Source organism: Notothenia coriiceps, unplaced genomic scaffold, assembly GCF_000735185.1.
Source record: "Notothenia coriiceps isolate Sejong01 unplaced genomic scaffold, NC01 NC01_scaffold00013038, whole genome shotgun sequence".
NCBI lineage: Eukaryota > Metazoa > Chordata > Actinopteri > Perciformes > Nototheniidae > Notothenia > Notothenia coriiceps.
In genome coordinates, this window is record NW_011345739.1 from 25,759 (window position 1) to 49,542 (window position 23,784).

General features: G+C 40.2%; 1 protein-coding gene across 1 annotated transcript; it reads right to left on the reverse strand.

Annotated features, from left to right (window-relative positions):
• Nucleotides 1-1,425: 1,425 nt before the first annotated feature.
• On the reverse strand, nucleotides 1,426-22,963 carry LOC104947776 (FRAS1-related extracellular matrix protein 2-like). Its single transcript, XM_010773866.1, has 19 exons — nucleotides 22,660-22,963; nucleotides 14,283-14,432; nucleotides 13,227-13,436; nucleotides 12,937-13,134; nucleotides 12,676-12,840; nucleotides 12,192-12,374; nucleotides 11,979-12,109; nucleotides 11,724-11,879; nucleotides 11,153-11,456; nucleotides 10,827-10,958; nucleotides 10,301-10,632; nucleotides 8,081-8,273; nucleotides 7,868-7,972; nucleotides 7,435-7,562; nucleotides 7,225-7,359; nucleotides 6,015-6,141; nucleotides 4,956-5,143; nucleotides 4,499-4,645; nucleotides 1,426-3,672 (listed from the first exon to the last, which is right to left on the reverse strand). The coding sequence occupies exons 1-19, from the start codon at nucleotides 22,961-22,963 to the stop codon at nucleotides 3,172-3,174; spliced, it is 3,789 nt and encodes a 1,262-aa protein (XP_010772168.1). The 3' UTR covers nucleotides 1,426-3,171.
• Between the last annotated feature and the right edge of the window lie 821 nt (nucleotides 22,964-23,784).

Here is a 23,784-nt window from a genome sequence, read left to right on the forward strand (position 1 = left end):
CTTTTATTTATTAAAGTCCTAACGGTTACAAACCAGAAATGAAACACATATCTCAGGAAATCCATCCGAATTAGATTAGCATGCCAATGGAAAAACGTCAATACTATAATTTATTTCTTTATTGTTGATCAGCTTTAAAGAGAGACATTGGCAGCTTTGAGATAAAACTGTTATTCTGTGCACATATACTTTGGATCCAAGACCACAACAATGAATGGGATGGAATATGAACCCCGTTTTACAGTGGGCTTTCACATAGGAACCAGTTACAACTAGGAATGATAGTTTATTAGATGGCATTTGCCAGCAAACTCATCCACGCTTTAGAAAACACTCGCCTATTATACTGCTATCTAAGAAAACGCTTTTACATCTGAGTTTCTGCCTGCACTAGCCATGATTTTCAAGTAGAAACCTGTACCAGTAGAGCTGTTGGTGCTCTTGCTCCCCCTAGTGTTCATTCTGTGTAATGTCATGAGAAAATCTGGTGCCACAGCAGAATAGAGACCATGGTGCAGGAAAAACACAACTTCCTGGTCTGAAATAATTACCCACAGCACTGTGCTAAACACTCACACACCAACATTCACAATCCCAAGTGTCGAGACTTTCAGACCTACAGGATGTGACCTGATTTCACCTTATGAGACAACCAGGAAGCTGCTGTTTTCCGTGCACCTGATCTGTTGTTTGACTTGTTGCCAATCAGAAGCCCAGACATCTTTCAAGAGTCGAAGGCTCCACCTTTTCAGATGTTTCTGAAGCATTTTACCCTATGCTGTGTCACACCAATACAAACTGTTGTGTTTTCTTTATGAATATGCACTGGTAATAAAAGCACATGGTTTACTGACTCGTTGTATGACTGATGTTATGCTTGACTAGATTTGGATGTTTCTAAATGTGCTTGTAAAACTAAAGTGAAATAGCTTAAGTAAGCACAATTTAAAATGTTATTTAAAATTCTAAAAATAACATCAATTGCACTTCAAATTGAATGCATTATTCAAGGATGTAGCTAAAAACGAATTTCATCCCCTGGCACGTAAACAATATAACATGTTCTAAACATTCTAAACAATACTGTATGTTATGTAGATAGTAACATGATGCAGATGATATTTACAGAACAGTTGCAGTTGTTTGATTAAGTAATAATTGTTGAAAAGGTCATATTGATTATTGCATTTCTGATTGTTCTTTACCTTTTTGCCACCATGGAAATAATACAGATCTAGGTACATCATGATATGGTGTGGGATTTCCATTTTGGGGGGTTTAAGGTATAGATATATTTATAGATTTCTATACAGCCTTTTCTTTTTACAATGTTTTAAGGAAAAGCTTTGCATCTATTACAAACAAATGGGATAATTGTTCAAAGAAGCTTCAAGCTAAAACATGTGTTTAATCAAAAAACAAAACTTCTTGAAAAATTACTTTATTTGCAGACCATGCTGTGCTTCTGGTCTATGTTACAAATACTTACATCACATACAGTATGCATTTGTTTTAACAGTAACCATTCCCAATACATCCAAATGGTATATTTATAGGTAATACATAAGTATATACATACATACATGTGCATACAAAAACTCAGGACGCACTCAAAGCATTAGAGTGGAATAAAAGAACCGCAGTACATTGATACAGTGTCAAACCTAGATACACAAGCAAATGTAAAATGTGCGCTGAAAAGAATCATACTTGGGGTAAACATTTCATGAAGGTATGATTTCACAGGTTGCATAGAATTGTATTCAATTTCAAAATAAAATTGCAAATAAACTTGACATTTATAGAGTAGTGATTAGAGTCTATCAAGGATATACAGTAGTATGAGGTAATCAGGTGTTATGGCAATCCTGTGCCTGCATCTGGGAAACTAAAACGTATACATAACCTGTATATGTTTATTGTACATGGAAATCTGAATTACATTACAATTAGAATTTGAGAATAATAGGTTCAAACTAAATCATAAAGGGAGAGGTAAAGATATTATGATTTGTTTCTGCACTAAATGACAAGCACACAAAAATAAATAGATACATTTCAAAGTGATTGATAGGGGGGAGGACAGCAGTTCTGAATGTATGATGATGAGTCAAGGTAAAACAATGAATTCCCTTTACTGTAAGTATATTGACTAATTGTGTTGTTGTGTAAATTGATTTAAAAATGTAATAGTTTAGAGTGAAAATGGTTCCTGTTGGAGAAAGTGGATCTGGAACCGCTATTATAGTTCACTGTACATTGCAGACCAGCTGTCTTGAAAGTCAAATCATAACTACAGACTCTAACAGTTTTACTTTTCTTTTTTGATTTAGTGCCAAGTGTCAATTATACGTTTTAAAGATAATACTAAATATTAGAGGGGAGTTAAAATGTGGCCATTGATAAATACTGTTGTTCAGGGGATACAGTGTAAAAAACACACTAATGGAAATACAGTAGATTAGACACATTTGCAACAACTCCATTCAAATCAGCATTTTGACTTATTTTTACAATATAAAAACAAAACAAAATGAAATGCATGCTAAATCATGAACACAACAAACAAATATGAAACATTGTTTTTCACTTTGATGTCTTACTGATCATCACACAGGACAAATCATAACGTACAACATAAAACCTCAAAATGATGTGATTTCTTAGGCACGCACTGAATCTAAGGACAAATCATTCTCTATAAGAACAGACAGGTTTAACCAGTGTAAGCAGACTGTGGACAGTGTCTCGATGCAGAAAATCAAACATACAAAGCCTGCTGTTAACAACTGCATTATCTGTTATATCCACCGTCTCGTGACCTGCTCAGTAAAACACCAATTGCCATCCAAGTTAAGAGGCATCTTCTGTAGCACCTTTGGAAACGTAAAAACACCTTTTTGGGATCAAGTGGCATAAAAAAGCAAATCAATAAGTGAGTGCTGAAAACACCCTTAGAACCTTAAAACAGCCGCTAACAAAGTCCGTCTCTAAGTGAGTGTCCCAACAATTTCCCAGTTGTGGAAGTGATGCAGTATTTCAAGTAGATTTCTGAATAGAATCAAAGCTCTTGTATTTTGTGTTGCTTCACACACAATCTTCAATCTTTTATCTAAATGTGAGGCACTTGCAAAAGAAAAATATTAACGGTAACTCTCTATCATCAGTCTGTTAGACCTCTGAGCTGTCACTGATGGCTTGTGTCATCATGGGCTCTGCGCTGCTGGACTTCTTGGGTACATCTTTCTTCACTCGCTTGGACCGCACCAGTAGCACCACAACGATAATGATGAGCACCGTGAGGAGCAGGCCCACAAAGACCCCAATGATCAACACTAGTCCGTCATCACTGTTGTCCTTCTGGTTGAGTTCACGCGGGATGATCCCTTTGGTGAAGATCTCTCTCTCTGGGCTCGTCCTCTGCTGGCTGCTGCGATCCAGCGCGATGTGGAGGATGTTGGTGCCGCGGTTGTTACTCTGACCAATGTCTTCTATTACGTCTGGCACTTCGTTGGCTGATCTTCTTGCTCGATGTTGACCCTTTGGAAGTAGACTTGTTTGCTGGCTCATTACATGGTACTCAAGGCTTCTCTTACCTATGCCACGGTTAGCGTTATTCCGAGAACGGACAGTGTAGATGGTGTGAATAAACCATTCCCTCCCTGCAGACACCTGAAGAGAGTAACAGTTATAGTTAGAAAATATTATATACTTTCGATTTTCAGAAAATCTGCTGTTTTCTTTATCCTTAACTAATAAAAGAAAAACACCATGATATACTTTTACCACTTTTAAAAATGCAGCTGCTGTCAGTAATGCTTGTTTGTTGTGGCATTTTTTCCGTACTAGTTTATATCTAGCCAACTTATCATGCCATCTCAAACTCAATGTGTGCCTTGTGCAGTTACTGTAGAATAGAGTTAAAGAACACAACTTTTTCAGCCATTGGAAAAAACTAATCTTTTTAAATAATACCCTTTCCATCACTGTCAAAATATAAGTTATATAACACCTGAGCCATAATTAGTGTGCTCAGTATGTGTGTAATGTTTTTATTTGTTTATGTTTGTTTCAATCTCATTTCATCTCATTGTGTTATAAATATCTAAAGCTTCTATAAGCTCTTTAGCGTTACTTAGCTCCCTTTACAATCTGTGCTGTGTTTGGTTTTATATTTTTAGTTTCTACTAGATTGCTGAATTGCAATAAGGTTTCCACGCAGATTGTCAGGTCATTGAATTTTTTTCTCTCGCCTTGATAAGAAAACAAAGTGAAAAGTCAGAGAAAAACAAACATGTTTTTAGGTTACTTTCTATGACCCTTGAACAGTATACATACTTTTTATCTTGCTCTTTTCACTTGCTCTTTACACAGCAGGATGCCAAAAATGTAAATTCAAGCACAATCATAACACAAACTAGGATGCATTAAGGATTTGAGAATAAGGACGCGGGTGTGTGTGCTGAATGTGTTTGTTGTGCTTAACATTCATACTGACCTGGAAGAGAGCTGAAGAATCTATCCTGAAACCATCTGACCCAGGTTGTCTCACTAGAGCTAAAGCGCCGGGGTCATCCACCGCAAGGAAGGTGTTGAAAGCTACATTACCAAATGAGCGGGCCTGGGTCTCTGGCTGGGCCTTGTCCTGGGGTGAAGGATGAAACAGGAGAGAATATTTAGATTAAAATGGACACAAAGCCTGTGTGATAAGGCTGCTCGATTATGGCAAAAATCATAATCTCGATTATTTGGGTCAATAATTGATATCACGATTATTAAAAACGATTATCCATTTACTTTGAAAACATCAATTTATTGAAAAAAACAGTATGTTTTTAACAGTTGATTATGTTGTTTTCATAATCGTTGCATTCTAAAATCGTAATTGCGATTAAAATACGATTAATTGAGCTGCCCTACTGTGTGAAATGATGAGATATAATGTTTATACTTACAATTATCTTGAATCTATAGAGAAGAGAGGGAGCATCTGCCAGACAGCCAAACTCAAAGTTGCCGGGGTTGTATTTAGGGACATATCCATCAGCTCCAGTACACAGGAACACTTTCTCTATGCTACAAATAAAGGAGTCGCCCAAGTTCTGCACTGGATCCACCATCACTCGGCCGTAAATTGTATCACCTAAAGGAAAGATAAATACAAAATGTTATCACTGCAAAAAGCCTGTATATTAAAAGTTGTACTGGAGCAAGTTTTACTTTGAGAATAACATTCAAATGCCAGCAAAAATGACTCTCTCATTCTTGGCAAGAGGAGCTTTCTACACTAACTTGGACAGCGGCTTGAAGGATTTTTCAAAGACATTCAAGATGTTGTTGGAAAAAATTAAATCCAGCTCATTAGCTTGTTTGTAGAAAAGACATGAAAGTGGTCAAAAGGACACTTCACGGACGCCTCATTTTCCTTCAAATGTATGCTGTTTGGTCAGATAGGGAACATTTTTGCTAAATCAACAGAAATATTCATTACACAGGGATTCTAGTTTGATCTATAGAATGATCTACACGTCCAAGGAGCAGTGTAATTTACACACGGCATCTATTGCACGTCTGTCCGTCCTGGGAGAGGGATCCCTCCTCTGTAGCTCTCCCTGAGGTTTCTCCCATTTTCCCCTTTAAACTGTGGGGTTTTCTCTGGAAGTTTTTTCTTGTACGATGTGAGGGTTTAAGGACAGAGGGTGTCGTATTGTCATACTGATATTCTGTACAAACTGTGAAGTCCACTGAGACAAATGTAACATTCTGAGACTGCCAAGGCACACANTACGATGTGAGGGTTTAAGGACAGAGGGTGTCGTATTGTCATACTGATATTCTGTACAAACTGTGAAGTCCACTGAGACAAATGTAACATTTGTGATATTGGGCTATATAAATAAACATTGATTGATTGATTGATAATGCATTTTCAGTCGGTTTTACTACTTTTTGTTTATGTGTTTTATAATCCATAAGCTATCAAAAATATGTTATGACTACATGTTAGGCCTTACCCTGGGAGAAAGCAGTATCACTCTCCTGTCCAAAGCCCATGGAGCCGTCGGAAAGCCAGAGCGTCTGCTTTGAGAGTAAGATCATCTGTGTGTTCAGACTGAACTCAGCAGCCACCGGGTCGCTAACCTAGAAGCACAAGCACACACACAAGCCATGTTAGAGACAAAGCCAAGCAACGCTTCTTTCTTCCATCATTGTCAGTGGGATACTTTTGTTTTTGTTTCATTTTAAATTTTTTGGTAAGGCAGTAAAATATCTTTTAAGACTTTGGTCTTTGATAAACTTTGACGCCAATTTGTTAGTATATCTGGGCTGAGAGCATTAATTATTTGTTTGGGTGGTTAGATTTTGGCATCATAATGTGTAGCTGGACACATGGCTCTCCATGTGCCTCTGAATATATTAAAAATAACGATGTTGATTAGAGATCTGTTCCTGTATGCGTAACGGAGAAGAGTTGCAGTTTTACGAGCACTTAATTAGTTGGAGTGTGTCAGGAAAACAGATAGAGGCAAGAAAATAAATGGCTTAATAGGAGTCTAGAGATGTGGTTTACAGGAAGCAATGAATATTGGAGTACGCATAAATTGATAAATTCAATCATGATGTCAGGTCTTTTTGTTATTAACCAATTCTCCTTATTTCATTTATTCCTGTCAGCCAACCCTCTACGTTTCATAGGAAGGCCTTTAAATGCTCAGTATTTGAACAAGTAGTTTAGACTCCACTGCACCTAATAAAAACATGTTTTTATTTTGTGTAGCTGAAACAATATATGTTTAGACTGAGATATATACATGTTATATGAATCAAGGTCACTCTTGCTTTAAGGCCAGATTTACTGATTCCCAACACTTTGGCCAGTAAGTTAAATACCTTTGGGTTATTTTTGGAATCCATTGCTTTACTTGATTTGTGTTTTATCACTTTGAAGAAAGACATTTTGTATTTTGGGCATTTTGTTTAGAGTAATGGAGTTGGAAACATCTTGTGTAACTTTAAGTGAACACTACTGCTATGTTATTCTGAAGTTAATAGGTCGGGGGGTGGGTGGTTAAAACATACATCTCAGGGGTTTTAAAAGGCAATTTCCTTTTTTAACAAGGTATTGGTATCTCAGAAGCTCTCAAATTGTATGTCTATTCCCTCACACCATTCAATAAATAAATCCAGTTTTTTCCTATCTAATTTTAGATGAGGAGGAGTCACCTGCTGGAAGCGGATGTCCATGTCGAAGGTAAGGGGCTCTCTGGGGTGGCAGACAGGAGGGATGTTATACTCCAGGTTTGGGGGAGATATGCAGGGGATAAGCTTCAACGTGTACGTGCCAGAGTAGTCGCGCACCTGAGAAGGAAAACTTTGTTTAGTAAGAATCAGGTGTAAAAATATTCAAACTGGTAAAACAAAATGTCTACTTACAGCAAAATCAGAAACAAATGTCCACTGCTGGATGGGCTGGTTGTACGTCGGCTCATTCCTCACAAGACTGAGGTTATAGGTTATACCAGGGTGGTCCGGACACATGACCATAGAGGTTAGAGGTGAAGCTGACAGAGAAATACATCCGTTAAAGCATATGTGGCATGCTCAGTTGCAAAGTAAATTACTGCACCATCAGGAACTAATGATGAATGTGACAAAAAATGCATTCTATCTTTAAATGAATGGTCACAGATGAAGCATGAATATAGAAGCTGAGTAAACCCTACAGTACCTTACACACAAAATATTCTACACCAAGAAACCTGTTGCCTTTTAACTTTTTGAAAATGAATATGACATGCTATAAAGCACAATCTAATTAATACTTTAAACACTGCAGTTAAACCCCTTTTTAAATGACATACTCTACCTGGATGTGCAAAAACAAACAGGCCTCTGAATCGAGCCTCAGTGCGGAAGTTGACTACTAGTCGTCCTTGTCCATTTATACGCATACTGGTTGGGTACAGGGCACCTGCAAAGACAATCACAGACAGATTTAAATCGGCAACTTAACTAATTTAAAAGTGAACATGACATATTTTTTTATATTTCCTAATTTAAAATTGCAAACTACTTGTACCTTGTAGTTCAGCTTCTGGTGGGCTACCGATACCATCCCTCCATAAGATGGCAGTGTCGTACACAAATGTGAGCTTCATCTCTGACTGCAAGTCAAAGTGCTGCCATCCTCCTGCTCCAACAGGGGAGTGGAAGACATAGGAGACGTAGAGCGGGACTCGTAAAGTCACATAGGACTGGACCAAATTCAACACCTGCAGGGACAACCAATATGTTGTGTGAGAGCAAAGCCTTAAAATCATACTTCACAGATTAATTGAGCCTTTTCTTAGGGGTAATAGGTGTTAAACACCCTGAATAAAGTACATATACAATCCCTCTGAATATAACAAACAATATATTCTACCATTATGGCTGATTTAAGAAAGTGTTGTTGTTCAAACTTGACAACACATGTGATGGGAAACTTTCCTGGGATATCATTCCTATAATGGTAACATCAGGCATTAGTAAATTCAGCTGTTGTTCTAAAATGTGTAAGATTGAATGTAATCTCTAAGTGGTAATTGACTTAATCCATTACAAATTAAGTACTGACATGTTTATCTTTTAGCTTTCTTTTCATGTCAAATTGCAAATAAAATGTGTCCAAAACATATTGTACAGCAGTAATCTACTAACATTGCAAAATACCGCACTACAATAATATCTGCACTTTCCTCTGACCTGTGAGCGGTACCTGCCTGCACTGGCTCTGTGTTCATGTGGAGACGTGCCTACGCCTCTGGGCGCTGAGGGCTCAGGCAAATGATTTGGCCTCCTGACACATCCTGCTGGGCCTTAATAGATTCCTTTGGTCCTGTTAAGCTGGGCACTAAGCCCTACACTGTGACATGACACTGGCCCCTGGCCCTCACAGGCAGCCTGCCCACTTAGAGGAGCACTCAGGTCACAGGAGCACCCACAAACAAAGGCACCCTGTTTTCCCCAATGATCCTGCCTCCCATATCCTGAAAGTGAGCCTGTGATGCCCCTGTGTATGCATCTCTATACACAGTCTTTTGCTCTGTTCAGTAACCATGGCAACAATACACTCCCATAAAGAGATGTATAAGAGCTGAATGTATACAATATACATACATATTTAAAGACAATGGGGACAGACTCTTTTTTTTTTCTTGGGTTGTTTGTTCTTCAGGATTGCAAAACTACTCCTCATTTGCAAAACCTGCTTTTCTTTTATATGTTATTCGATTATCTCTGATTAGTTTGGCCACTAATCAATGAAGACCTGGGTGCTGTGCTTACCATTTAATGCAAACTTTCTGCATTACGTTTTTAACCTCAGGGTACATGTTATTAAACTGGCAACTGTCTGCCTTCTTGTCAAGACACGTTTATTACTGTCACATTCTCATTTACATCACATGGCTATAGGCTACACAGTTCCACTTGTTGGGAATGTTTGTTATCACCTGGGTGATGCCTTTTGTTATTCAATTTACCTTAAGCCATGTTAAATGACAAACTGGCAGTTATTATTAAAAAATGTATACAATCTTATATACAGTAACTTGAGAGCCAATACCTATTTGCCATTGCTGTAGGGCTTTAATTAATAATCCTCAGAAGTGAGTGTACTGGAGGTTTTCACCATGATGTTCTCATGCACTCTTACTGCCCTTCTTTATCAACACCCTCCCTTGATTAACAGCAAGTCAACTAACGCTGGGTTTCCAGGGTGAATGCAAATATTGAAGGCCGAAGGTATGTGCGCCGGACAGAACAGAGGGCTTGAAGATGTCCTCTTTCCAGCACTGCATTTCACTGATGCTACAAAAAAACACATTGTACACATAGCGAAACCGAGGAATACAGATTTGTATGAGGCTGCTGGTTATTGACTTGCCACTTTAAGAGGACAAATAAGTGGAAGCTGGGTGGAGCAGACTGTCAGGTTAGTCATTACTACAGAGGTTAACACAGGTCCCTGGACACTAATGGATGACTTCTCTACAGGCTTGTATTTACTTTAGGATCACTTAAGGAAAACCAAGTGGGCAAGCAGGGTTTTAATAAGCCTGTAAATGATTAATTAGCACTGAAAATCTGGGAGGATTTTGAAATGAAAATTGGCAAGACTAGAATGGACCAGTAACTGTTTACATTCCTATCCTCAAGGTAGTCTGAAGCTTTATTTAACTGCCTCCTTGCTCCTCATGTCTTGAGGTGACAAAAAAGGGTTAGAGGTGAGCTAAAGCTCAAAGGTAGGGCTGCTTACCTGTCCATCAGTCCCAATGGTGCCTCCACAGTCGCTGAGTAGCTCAGACATGTCGTAGTAGCTGGTGAACTCCCACAGACAAGCCTCCAGGTTGAGGTTTCTGTAGAATCGTAGTGTACTGGATCCCCTGAGGGAAGGGCTGTATTGGTAGGAGGACGTCTCGCCGATCACTTCTGGATTTTTAGTGGCTTCACTAAGGAAGCCGTAGCGAGTCTTGACCTCAGTGTAGTCCAACAAATTGGAGCAGCGGTGGTTTCCAACGCGGGTACCGTCGGGGCTCAGTGTCAGCTCAAAGTTAGACAGGGCTCGGGTGGAAACTACAGGCAACATACCTGAGGCAGGACACACATGAAGAAGTCAGGAAGTGGAAGCATTGGAATGTAAGATTTACAACTTAGGGAAAGTAACAGTAATATATTGATTGATGAGTGACAAATAGAGCCTCCCAGCTCAAGAGTGGTTTCAAACCAACAACCTGTCTTTTTATAATTTCACTGATAAAAATGATTTGATCTGCTGTGCTTACCATCAATGTGGGGCATGGTGACAGTCAGTTTAATGAGATTTGGGTGATCTGTTTCTTCCATTCCAGTGTATCGCAGCTTGGCCGAGAAGGGCTCGGCCCCCACTGTGCCGGCAACACGCGGCTGGCACATTCCTGCAACCACGGCATACACAAACAAACATCAAACGTTTTGTTCCCCTAACACTTCTACTCGAAAATGATTTTATGTGTCAATGTTTTGTCGGAGCAAGGACAGCAAGGAGGGAAAACGCAGCCAACAACTGCTTATCGCGTTGAGCCATATCCATCGACTACACATTTCAAGCTAGAAAATAAGTTGCACTCACCATCATCTATGCTGATGGACACTATGGGGCTACTGAGCTCTAGACCTTCATCCCCGTTAGAGTTCACGCCCCTGGCAGCGCACTGCACCCTGGAACCAGCCTGAAAATAGACTGAATCCAGAGTGATAAGCTTTGACGAGGTGAAGAAGGTATCGAAGTCAACTTCCCTCATAGAGCTGGTTACGCCATCTGACCCGGTAGGGGCGCTGACCAGCCAACGATAATGAGTCAGGGTGTTGTTGATGTTCTCGCTTACACAGATGGAGCCTGTTTTGTCGTAGTCTGGGAATTTGGGGTTACAGGCCTGGGAAATGGAAAGAATACATTGGGCTTGTGAGTAAAAATGTATCCAAAAATCACTGCAGCAGCCAAAGTCATTCTGTATTCTCCTGATGAGCTTTCAGGGTAGCTGATAATTGAGCAACGTCTGCACATCTGCTAAATACTACCTCATTAACAGTATTTACTGCCAGCTGGAGTGACATAAAGTCTTGTGAAATAAATAATTTGCAGTTGAAATGACTGAAATGTATGCCCCCAAGTAGTTATTGGGCTATCACTTTGGACGTACAGTCACGCAAATGACGGGGTATCCGGCCACAGGTGAAGAGTCCCTACTCCTGTCGATGTCGTCGTAATGCAACAGAGAAACCACTCTGGGCACAGAGGGGAAGGTGACATCCGCCATGCTGTTGGTCTCCTCGATATAGATTATGGCTTTGCTCATCTGTTGATTGACAAGCAGGGGCAATCAAGAGGATGTTAATGGAGAAGGTAGTTACAGACTTGGCACTTAAATTATATGTTAATTTGGCTCAATGTTCACCTTTGTCTCTGCCACCATGTTTTCATCAGGCTTCAGGTGCACAGTGAATGCTTCCCTCATTTCTCTGACAATATCATATAAAATCTCCACCTCCACATATTGCTCAGTGATACCCTGTTTGAACACGATTTCTGCAAAAAGAGGAGATAGTTGATCAAATCTTTACTCACAAAGAACATGCTATTACGATAAGTGCCTAGCTTTATTATTTACCCTCAGAGATGGGATGGTAGTCCTCCCCAGAGGTGGCAGATCCATCCTTGGTGTGAACTCGGACAACAGACACCTTGGAGTGGTCTCCTACACGCAGCACTGGGATCCTCACCACAGACACTTGGCCAATTTCCTTTGGCTCATTCACACTGAATTTGGTCTCTCCAAACCTAATAATCGCCTCTGAGAAAGCATAGTTTCAAAATGCTAGTAACTCTTACATTTCAGCCTACCACATATGAAAGCCCCTGTGTATGTCACTTTCTGAATTTGTTGCCTTAAGATTAATAAAAAGGTACTGTTGTATATCTGGAAAAATAGCAACACTGACCAAACATTTATTAAAAAAATAAGTATGACATTGGGATAGCTGAAAACTGGGTGGCACATTAAACTCTGGCCCCGTTATGATCATATAAATATTCTGCACCTTGTGGCATTTAAAAATAACTTTTTTAAGTACAACAAAACCAAGCATCCTTACTGTCTCCATCGTCTTTTATCTTGATGAGCGTTTCATTCTGACTTCCAATAGATGCTCCAAATGGAGATTCACTCTTGGGGCTTCCAAGCACAAGACGTAGCTCTTCTTCCTCCTCATGTTCTGTATCATCAACTAGCACCAGTACACAAGTCTTTTCAATCTCTCCTGATAAAGGAAAAGTGAAAAATATATTGAATGTCTAAATGTGTCTTGTTAAACATAAATTATGCAAATGGGGTGTATTATGTTTGTTTACACCACCTGGTAAAAAGGTGATTATGGAATCATCCGTGTTGGGCCTCTCATTGAAGTCCATCATGACCTGGGCTGTCCCCTGTCTGCTGTAACAGCGCACTGTGGACTTGTAGCTGATGTCTCCACTACGGTATACAGTAGCTGAGATCTGCCCTGAGTTCTCATTGCACACATACACAGCATCACGGAACTGCACCTTTGGCACTAGAAGAACATAATTCAATCCATAAATTACCATCGGAAATGCAGCATTATCGTCTTGAATCACTTACAAACCAACCAAGCTGTTTACTCACAGTCTGAGACTGAGTCATTGATGAGTATGGTAGTCTTGCTTGGCTCCCCCAGGATCCCGTTCATGGGCATTCGGAGTACCAATTCAAACTTCTCGAGCCCCTCCAGCACCGGCTGGCCCAGGTCATCCAGGACGGTCACACGGAACGTCTGCATGGTGACCCCTGGTGCAAAGTCCAGATTCCGGCTGATCCCAACGTAATCCACACCAGCTGCTCCACAACACAAAATAGGTCAGGAATGTTTCCGATAACATACTGTAGTGCTTATGGGATATAGTGGATACAACACAAATGGACTCTGCATTTTATCTTATTCTACAGCAGTTCTCATGTTACTCCATAATTCATTTGCAAGTGTCAGGCAGCGAGCAAGATGAAAGGAAATATCCTGCATTCTGACAAAATAACGCCTTCTATCACGTGGTCAAAAGCCATGAACAGTCGGAATTTGTTCCGTGATTAAAAGAGAGGGTGGATAACTGAAACTGGATATCTCCCTGAGCGCAAACAGGTTATTCATTTGCCATTCTTTGAAGAGTCTGAGTATTGAGCGCTCACCCTTTGCCCGCAGGGTTTTTTCATGTACTTATGACCCAGATATATGTATAACTGTTGGCATGCATTTCTACCATGCTGCATATGATTAGTTGCTAGTTATGTTAACAGTTAAGAAGCAGACAAGAGCAGAGATGGTAAGAATATGTGCACGGGGAAAAGACTGCCTCGGGGCAGAAGATAATGGGGACTGTGGGGAAAGCTCGAGGAGATAGCGACTGGTCTTGGGTCCAAAGCACATACAAGTACGACGGATGCCTAGAAAGTGAGGGCCAAACAAAATAAGCCTCGCCTTCATTCCTTCTAATCTAAAACAATGTTTACTTTCCCCAGTTCAACTACCAACATATCCAGCTTTAACATCACTATGAACCCTTGAGCTCAGGAAAACAAAGAGTGACAGGTTGATGATTTAAGTCTATCATTTATCTGTAGTTTACATTTATCTAAGCACTAACTAGCTAAAGCTGTCATAGAAAGGCACCTCATAGAGACACGTACCCTCAGCGGAGACGGGATCTGTCTTTCTGGAGCGCACTGTCACGGTTCCTCCTTTGGAAAGATCTGTCCCCGTCCTCCATACCTGCACCTCCACGTAGCCGTCACTCTCATCCACGTGGTAGTCTGTGTTGCCAAAGTAGAAGATGGGAGCTGGGGAAAAAACAGAGGATGGCATGAAGGCGATGTTTAAAGCACACAGGAGGACCAACTTTATCTGTTTCACAACAGGATATGTGAATGTCTGTTGTAATTGCTGAGTTAAATCTGTAATAGCTAGAATACTCTGTAGGTTTACCTCTGATTACAGGAGAAATTGAAAGAATGTTTCCATCAAAACACCAGCAGATAGTCCACACTGTAATTAGAACCCTTAAACAACACTTTCTAACTTCCTGAAATTATGTGTTGGGAGGATTTCTACATCTGTAAGACAAAAAAGCGACCTGAAGGCAGACTTCAATTTGCTGGTTTTGTTGTGGAGGAGCCTGTTGGTGGGGATGACTTTGAAAGTGATGGGTCTGAGGGGCAGACAGGAGGCCTGGCAGGAGGTCTGGGGGATGTAGAGCTCCATGTGCCAGCCCAGGCCTGCCTGAGTGTAATTAGTGTTCCTAAGAGCTGAGATTCCACTGCAGCCAAACTCACCCACTATTATTCTATTCAACCCTTTCAGAGGCTGTTTTCCACTATGTCAGGCAGCTGTGAAATGGTTGCTTAAGGACCTGGACCTCTGTTGCATACAGTATACAGTATCTGGTTTAGTGAGTGCTGTAAGACCTGCAATCAAATAGAGACTATTTCTGGATTTGAACAGCAGGGAGTCAGTCATAGTCCATTAGAGAAAAAGCAGCAACAAGCTGAAAGCAATATAAAGAGGACGTTATAACTTACAATATGCATACATTCTCACACTTGAGCAAATACATTATTGCTGTGATTACTAATGGGAACAAGCCACTTTTGAGCAGTATACACCTTGTGCTTTTGAAAGCAACTGTGACCAAATCATGAATAAATTAAGTGAATGCTGATGGCCATGGGCAGAGTTGTGGTTTCCATGACAATGAAAGCCTGCATACCTACAAAACAACACGTAGTTGTTTCTCATCTCGTAGTGTAAAGCTAAGTGAAGGGGGGAATGATGTAGAACTGAGCAGTGAATGCTTTGAACAAAATAAATCTATGCGGACGTAACTGCCGGATGATTATGTTATCTAACAAAATACAAGAGGAGGAAAAAAGTGGTTCACTGTCGACAGTACTGCCAGGGACAATAACTGATATTGATGTTTATAATTCTGCATGATATCATTATAATCCTAGCCTCAGATGATGTTGCATATTTGTATGCATTCTGCTATGGTATTTACTGCTCTATAATAACAAGATAAGACTTGTTCTAAAAAGGAAATAGTCTTTTTAGACAAAGCCTTGGGATTTGTGGTTCTCAGAGCAGCCATCTCTGAGGTTGAAATAATATTTCCCCTAAGAGCAAGCAAAGGACAGACAACTTTTATGCTTTAATCTGTCCTGAGAGCACAGCCAGAACAATGAGTGCTGCATCAAGAGGTTTGCAGCTGCCAGCATTTCCCCCCACAGAGAAACCAAACAAAGATGGTTTTGGCTGCCTGCACTGGGTCCCCAACAGGAAGAGTAATCAGATCTAGTAGCCTGAGGTTTGCAGCCAGGAACTCAGGCCCTGTTGTACCAGTCCAGTAATCAGATAAGGTTTGTGAAGCAGACAAACTTTGAGCTTCAAAGAGCTACGGCCCATTAACTGAAAGGTAAACCACTGGCTCCAGCCTTCTACGCCACACAGTATGGAGTTACCTGGATTTAAGTGGACTAATCCAGATTTAGACCTACCTGTTATGTAGATTTATGTAAAGTGTATTTTTATTTTATGACTTTATTGTCGATAATACTGGAGTTACTCGGTTTACTTTTCGGAAATTCAAAATACGAAACAATTCACAAATAGGAGCACTTTACGTATTGGCATTATGTTGGTTGATTTAATGTGTCATTTGCTAGAGTTACAAACAAAGGAAATGTTTTCACAGTTGCATATGTGTGAACATATAAATAAAATAAGAGCCACAAGGAGCGACACAGGCCTCCCTAAGGGGGCTTTTACACTCCCACTGACTGCTCGATTCTACTTGAACTTTGCATGACATTCCCACAGCGCTAAGTGGCTTCGTTAATGAGATTCAATTGAGCCCAGGCAAATGCTCCTCTGCCCAGTGTGCTTGACAAAACTGTCTCTCACAGCCAAAGCACATAAAAACAGCTCAATTCAGAATAATCTACACCTTTAAAAAAAAATCTGTATTTCAAAGAAGGCTTTTGATCTAGTATGTAAAGGCTCTTGATTAAAATCAGCCTTATTGTGGTTAAGTACTTTCGACATCTGTTTATATCAGATTGAGTGGAAATCCAGGTGAGACATAATGACAGGGTTTATGGGTTCCCTCTTGATTCATCCCCATCCAGGATATACTGCACACGCACAGGGCCGCCCATCTTTAAAGTGGCTCATAATCATACCTTCAAAACCAGAGAAAAATTTACAGGCAACTGACACAAGACTATAAATACACGAGTGAAGTCCTGCTGAACAAGCTTTCTCATGTCTTACAGCCCCAACCACTAAAGAAATTTCCCGGATGCAGAGACAATATCAAACAGCAATTATCTCTGCAAGAAAATACAAGTTTCCCCAAACCTATGGTACCCAAAAGTCAGAGTGGAAACTGTAAGGGTGTGAACGTTAATGTGCAGATGGTCTGCCGCTGGGAAAATAGCAGGTATTCTGAGGAAAGCAGCTGTCCGTGCATGCTACTGTTCAATTCCTGGACAGCCTGTTAAACTTAACAGTCTTGCATGCCAAAAGCTTTAGTTTTTTTAAACAATAAAATAGAAACATATGTCATGTCCCTGTTGTAAAAAGTAGTTAACTGTTAACATAAGCAAAAACGAAATATTGAGCAGCAACTACATAGTGTTTTGTGTTTATATGTGCATTACTTTAATTGTTTGTATCGTTTTGAGAAGACAGAAACAAAAGCGCGAAAGGCCATTAGGCTGTACGCTTTGATCACTATTAGCAATAGGAAATAACAATTACCACAGTCTCTTTTATGTTTGTTATTGTCCATGGCAGTTTACCTCCTCTTCACTGTTTACTTCAAATGTATGCCCTGCTGGCATTTAATATTCTTCTTGCCCATTCATATGTGGGTTATTTTATTGTATTGGCTTTATTATGCTAATTTCCAGGTTCACATTTGTATTTTGTGCCTCTCCTGTGACATGTCTCCATACTTTAATGTTAAAAAAGGGGCTTTATCTTTCTCATACTGCCTGTGCTGCAGCACCTCTTTTCACCCTGCTCTGTCTGAAACCAGAGCTCAGTGTGCTCGGATTTTTTTTCTGTTGTGATTGGTCAACCACTTAGGCTAAGGGGAGGGACATCTCTATCACTTGCAATATGTTGGAGTGCCAGCCAATAGAAGCAAGAGTGTTACATAGTGATGTCATTATGAAATGGAAGTAAACGAAGGAGTCCAATGGAGGGGTTTCGGGCAGGGTGGAGGAGTGTGTATGAGAGAGATAAAAGGGATTTTAGCCTCTGTCGACCATTTACATACACAAAAACCTATATAACACACTAAAGGAAAGGGAACCCCCTAAAAAGCACAATAGGTTTAAGGTTGAAGAACTTTTCTACATTGGAGTGTCTTCTCTGATCTCAGCTAAATGACCTGTTTGCGACCTTATAAAACACCATTATCATGAAAGTCAATACTTTGGTGTGGTGGTGCATATTTCAAACTAATTTTAAATTAATTAAATAACCCAAAACTAGGTGTTGCATATAGTACCAGATGTTTTCACAGCCCTTCAGGATCTGATACTTTGGCCTTTTGGTAATATTACGGTCTAATACAGTGGTTCCCAACCTGGGGGGCGCCAAAGATCGCAGGGGGGGTTGCCAGGCCTCAGATGATTTGAGGCCAAATATCATATTTAGACGTTTTTTTGTTGTTGTTTTTTTACATATAATTGTAACGCAATACCAACAACAAAAAAACGTCTAAATATGATATTTGGCCTCAAATCATCTGAGGCCTGGCAACCCCCCCTGCGANCACACACACACACAAATGCAGTAATTAAAGTTTCAAAGTCTCAAAATGCTACAACTACTGTCACAAACTGGATGAATGTGAAGTATTTTGTTAAAGGAGGATGAAAGCGTAATTAAGGAGCACTATTGGAGTGACTTTGATGGTTATTGGACTCAGGATTAATTCATTTGGATTCCCGCTGTATGAAGAAATTAAAGGACGGCGCGGAAGTGGAAACAATTCACAATGGGATTAAACTGTTTAAAACACATGCTCAAAGTAAGCCGGATTTTGCCGATGTGTTTATGTGNGGGGGGGCGCAACTTCCAACAGGAGTCATTTAGGGGGGCTCTTGGGAAAAAAGGTTGGGAACCCCTGGTCTAATAGATAGACAAACCCAACAACCAGCAGAGATAGAAGGTGCAGCGAGCAGACAATGATCCCTCATTCATGACCTTCCCACCCAGACTGACAAATGTGTCTGTTGTAGGTCTGCAGGGGCTAAAAGAACAGCTGTTAATAGCTGAACCCGAATGAATCTCTCTCTGACTGCGTGAAATGGAGTGCTTCAGGGATGACTTGTTTTTGTAGACTAATCCTGAAGTTAGCATAGCACTGGTTCCCTCGAGAAAAAAGCCAAGGGTTTAATCTATTGGATTTTGGATCATTGGAGAAAATAACCTCTTGGGCAAACAAAGATTTATAGTACTAACACATGTTCTGTAAAATGAAGTATTGTTAAGTGTTAAAATAGGGCAAGTATTGTTAAGTGTTAAGGCAACATTTTTTTTAAAGAATTTCAGTACTTAATTATTGTTTTATACATAAGGTAAATGTAGTAAATGCACAAAATGTATCCTACTTAATGTTTTAAATGGATATCCTGAAGACAAATGGGAACAAGTTAGAGACCACCCAGTGGGATTTTCTTGAGTTTTGGTTACCCTTTTTATCTGAGATAATTTGCAAACAAAGTTCCTTTTAAAGGCACACATAACAATTCCTGTGCCATGTTAGAGTCTGGTGGTTTTCATTTCAAACACAGCTGATTTGAATGACTCCCTCTCTGTGTGGGTGAACGTGTGCTAAGTAGAGACAATAATGTTTTGGTTGGAAAGAAAACGTGCCTTTTATTCCATGGCCCAGTTTCTACACAACAGGTTACTATTGTAGTACTCTTTAACTCATTTATTTGTAAAGACTAAAAATATTCTCAATTTAGATTCCCATAAATTGTCAGATTGACATCAGACACTTGGCAGACAATACAAGCTCCACCTCATATTGCACTTGTGTGGTTTCTTGTACGTGCTTGTACCTACTTACAGTAGGTAGGTGGCCAAGACTGTGTGAACAGGGTTCACATTGGTACATTGGTACATTGGTTCCCTGTGGCTTTTAATTTCATCATGTGAGCTACTTTGGTTTGTTGGCTTGGAAAGAAGTTGCTGACATACATTTTTGCTGATAGGAGTACTATATGTTTCTAAGACCTCTTCGCCCACAGCTTGGCTGAGCGGGTGAAACCCCTCCTGGGGAGCCTCAGCATAGACCTCTCCCTGACAGGGACAGGTGCTCGGCCAGGCACCGACTCCAATGTACACCCACCGGGCAGCTTCTGCAGCAATAGGGCTGACAAAGAAAGATGTGATGCCCCCATTTGCCTCTCTGCCATATATAATGCAGTAGAGTTAGGAAACGAACCTGGAGTGTATACTTAAATGTAATACTAAACCAGAAAAGCTACAGTTGGAGTAGGAATAAATCTCCTCCTGCCATTATCCTTTTCCAGACAGGAGATCATTCTTGTTATGCTTGCCTCAGAGCTATTTACTATTTACTTCACCATCAGCACGCAAGCCATTTCATTATCATCTCCTTCAGGGAGATATGAAGGCTTGACACCACCTTATTTCTCCCGCTCTGCACATTCCAATTATTCAGTGGATGCAGGCACCTAAACACCCCCAGCACCTAATCCAAATTATACTTTGGAGGCGTTGTTGCTCAAACTTTACACAAATTGTGTGTGTGTCTTTTCTGTGTGACACACACACACACACACACACACACACACACACACACACACACAGAGAGAGAGAGAGTTTGCACAAAAGGAGGCTGTATGTCCCTTAAAATCATGCTGTATGGGGGACCCTTGTGAGTTTGGCACTTTCTGATAACTGATATGCATAAGGAGATTTTGATTGTCACTCAGCTATCCTGTTAAAGCTAAAGGCAAAGAAAACATGATCACAGATAAAGCAGGAATACTGAGTGCAGACTGTTTACACCAGTTGTCAGTCTGAGTCAAGTTAATCCTTAGCCTGTTTCTCCTGTTTCTGCGTGATAATACACAGAGGACCTCGAATGTAGGCGCAGGCATGCCAGGAGGTTTCAAATCAGTAGAGCAAGAACATTTCATTGTATATTTAATAATGAATTGGATTTTCAAACCACACAAATTGGATTACTCAGGCAAGTCATTGTTTATATTTGCACACTGACTGACTATGAACCAGGGGCTTAAAATAGGGTATGCCCCCAACTATGAAAAGCAGAAATGCATAACATGAAGATGCTATTTATCAGTAACAGGAACATTTGACCCACTAAAATAGTAGTTCCCTTAACCATTAAAACTTTGCAATTTGTCCTTCTGAAACCACTTCTGAAGCAAACTTTTAGTTTGCTTATTTAATACTTTTGTAATATATGTGTGCTCTATTTGTCAGCCTCCGTGATTTTCAAACAGCCTTGACCTTAACCCAAACTGTAAATGACAAGAAACCGTGTTTGATGGAGTCAGACAACCATAAAAATACTCAATAATATCTCCAATCAATGAGCTCTCTGGCAGGTGTTGGACGTGCATTTTTTGCAGTATGAGAGTCAGTATCCATAAATACTGTGTTAGCACATTACTTTGTGAAACATGCTGTAAGTACTGACTGTTGTACATCCAATTAAAAACGTGTGTGTCCCAGCAGCTGTCTTGGCAGTCTTGAGTCGATACCCAGGAGCAGCGGAGGTCGAAAGAACCTGTACTCACTCTCAGGTTACACCAAGCGCTGCTACAGTTAGGAAACATTCCAAACACGTAACCTCCTCCTTCTTCAAGCAGGTCAAATCCACTTGCAGTGTGTTTGCCTCGAATCCCACAGGAGAGGAAGAGGAGAGTCACTTGTTACACAGTCTAATTTGCAGTAGCCTTTAAGGTAAGAACTCCTGAGCACAGGTTGAAACACAGGTTGAAGTACAGACTGAGACCTGGATACATTTCTTGGGAGGGGAATAAGATCATAAATATATAATAAAAATGCATGCATTGCTTAAGCATACAATTCTATAAAATGTTCAGTAGTATGAACAGAATATGAAATAGGAGACTCTCCTGGAAGCAGGAAGCCTCCAACTTAGAGCAGTTGGAGAAGATTAATATTAATCTCCATAAAGCAAGTTATAAGAATGTAAGAATGCTGAATCTAATAGTGCATCATTCATCACCCAAATTATGATGATTTAAATGGTTTTTGATTCAAGGGGAAAAAAGACTGTTCAGCAATTATGCTGGGTTTTTCAGCTCTAGCCAGTGATCACGGAGTCTTGACTTTAGAGCAGTGCTTCTGGAGATCGTCAAAGCGATAGGGAGCTGAGGAATGGCCGTCAGGTGTTAGGGAACAAAGAGGCGTCAGGAAGAAATGCGAGACTATCAGCCCTCCAGTCTGAGCCTGCAGATATGAGATAAAGGCTTTGCCTCCAGGAAGGAGTCTCACACACTCAAACGCTTTCCCTCCCTCCAAAACATTGTCAGACAAGCAGGAACCCATACAGAAAAAACATTCAAGCACACATTTCACATTTTCTCCCACACTTTTGCTGTCTGTCTGGCCACCTGCCAACTGTTTACATGTCTCTATTTGGATCAATTTGGCAAAAAATCTTGCAGTTTCATAAAAATATCAAAAGCAGTCTTCAGCTATTGTCAAAGTGCTTAAACATCACACATAACAGCTTGAACAAATACAGTAACTCCTCAAAATAAATCTGATAATACCTAGGAAAAAACACATTCACGCTGCCTGTTTCTTGAATTGAAAAACCTTTGAAAGTAAAAAAAAAAACTTGTATCTGAATTCCACACAAGGGGATTCAATAAGCAAAGCCCTTTTCCTTTCTTATGCCCGACCATTTGACACAGTATTGCATTCCTCTTCACACCTTTGAGCATGGAAATGTCATCTTACCGTCTTCCATATCGGGAATGATTGTGATTCTAGCTGCGGGGAACTCTGAGCCCAGACGGCCCCCCATGGGCATGCTGAGGGTGACATTGAAGCTTTCCTCGTCTTCATACAGAGAGTCATCAATGATCACCACGCGGCAGGATTTCTCCACCTCTCCTTTGTCAAAGCGCAGGATGCTGTGATGGTCCTCAGGCCTGGAGATGTAATCAGAGTAGGAGAGCACGGTGGTGGGCACGGTGCCTGTAGCCGAAACTAAATGGGGAGAAAACGGAATAACAGAAAGCTCAGTTAATGATCCAACCATAATACAGTAGGTTTTGTTCACATTTAATCAATAACTTAAATGGGACCTATTGTGCAAAATCCACTTTCTCATGTATTTTATAGATAAACTTGTCATCAGGAACAAAGATTCTCTCTCTTTTTGTCCTGATCCATTTATATAAAAACCTGTCTGAAAATGAGCTGATCAGATTTTGGCCACTTTATGATTTCATAACGTTTTTTTGGCTTGTGTAACAATTAGCCAATCACCAACCAAGGTAACACCCACCCACCTTATCACCTGAATCTCCTCCTAGAGCACCACTCTGTGTGTTTTAACCAAATATCTCGCAGAGGGGCGTGGGGAGTGGCCCCTTATTTTCATCTAAAGTAATAGACACAGAATCAGCACTTTTGAAACAGGGCTGAAACAGAGGGGATTATGGGATGCTGCGATGGGTGATCTGTTTGGTATTTCGAGCAAAACACTTCAGAGACATGTTTTGTATATATCTGAGACCTATAATATATTGATGAAAAACAGTATAATAGGGGACCTTTAATATATTTTCCTTGTAACCTAAAGTCCTTTCAAATTATAATTGTTAAGAGCAACTCAAGTTTTAGAGCAGAATTTATTTTAAACTCCTACAATGCCGTTTGTCTATAAATTATATCAATCAATCAATCAATCAATCAATAGGATACGGCTGTAATAGGCCTAAGGCCTTTTAGTCGCTCATAAATAAATAAGTAGATCACTGATTCTTTATTTACTATGGATGCTGGCTACAGTCACATAGTCCAAAGTGAAGGTGATGTTTGACCAGTAATGGTCGAGGCGGGATTTGAGACAGTTAA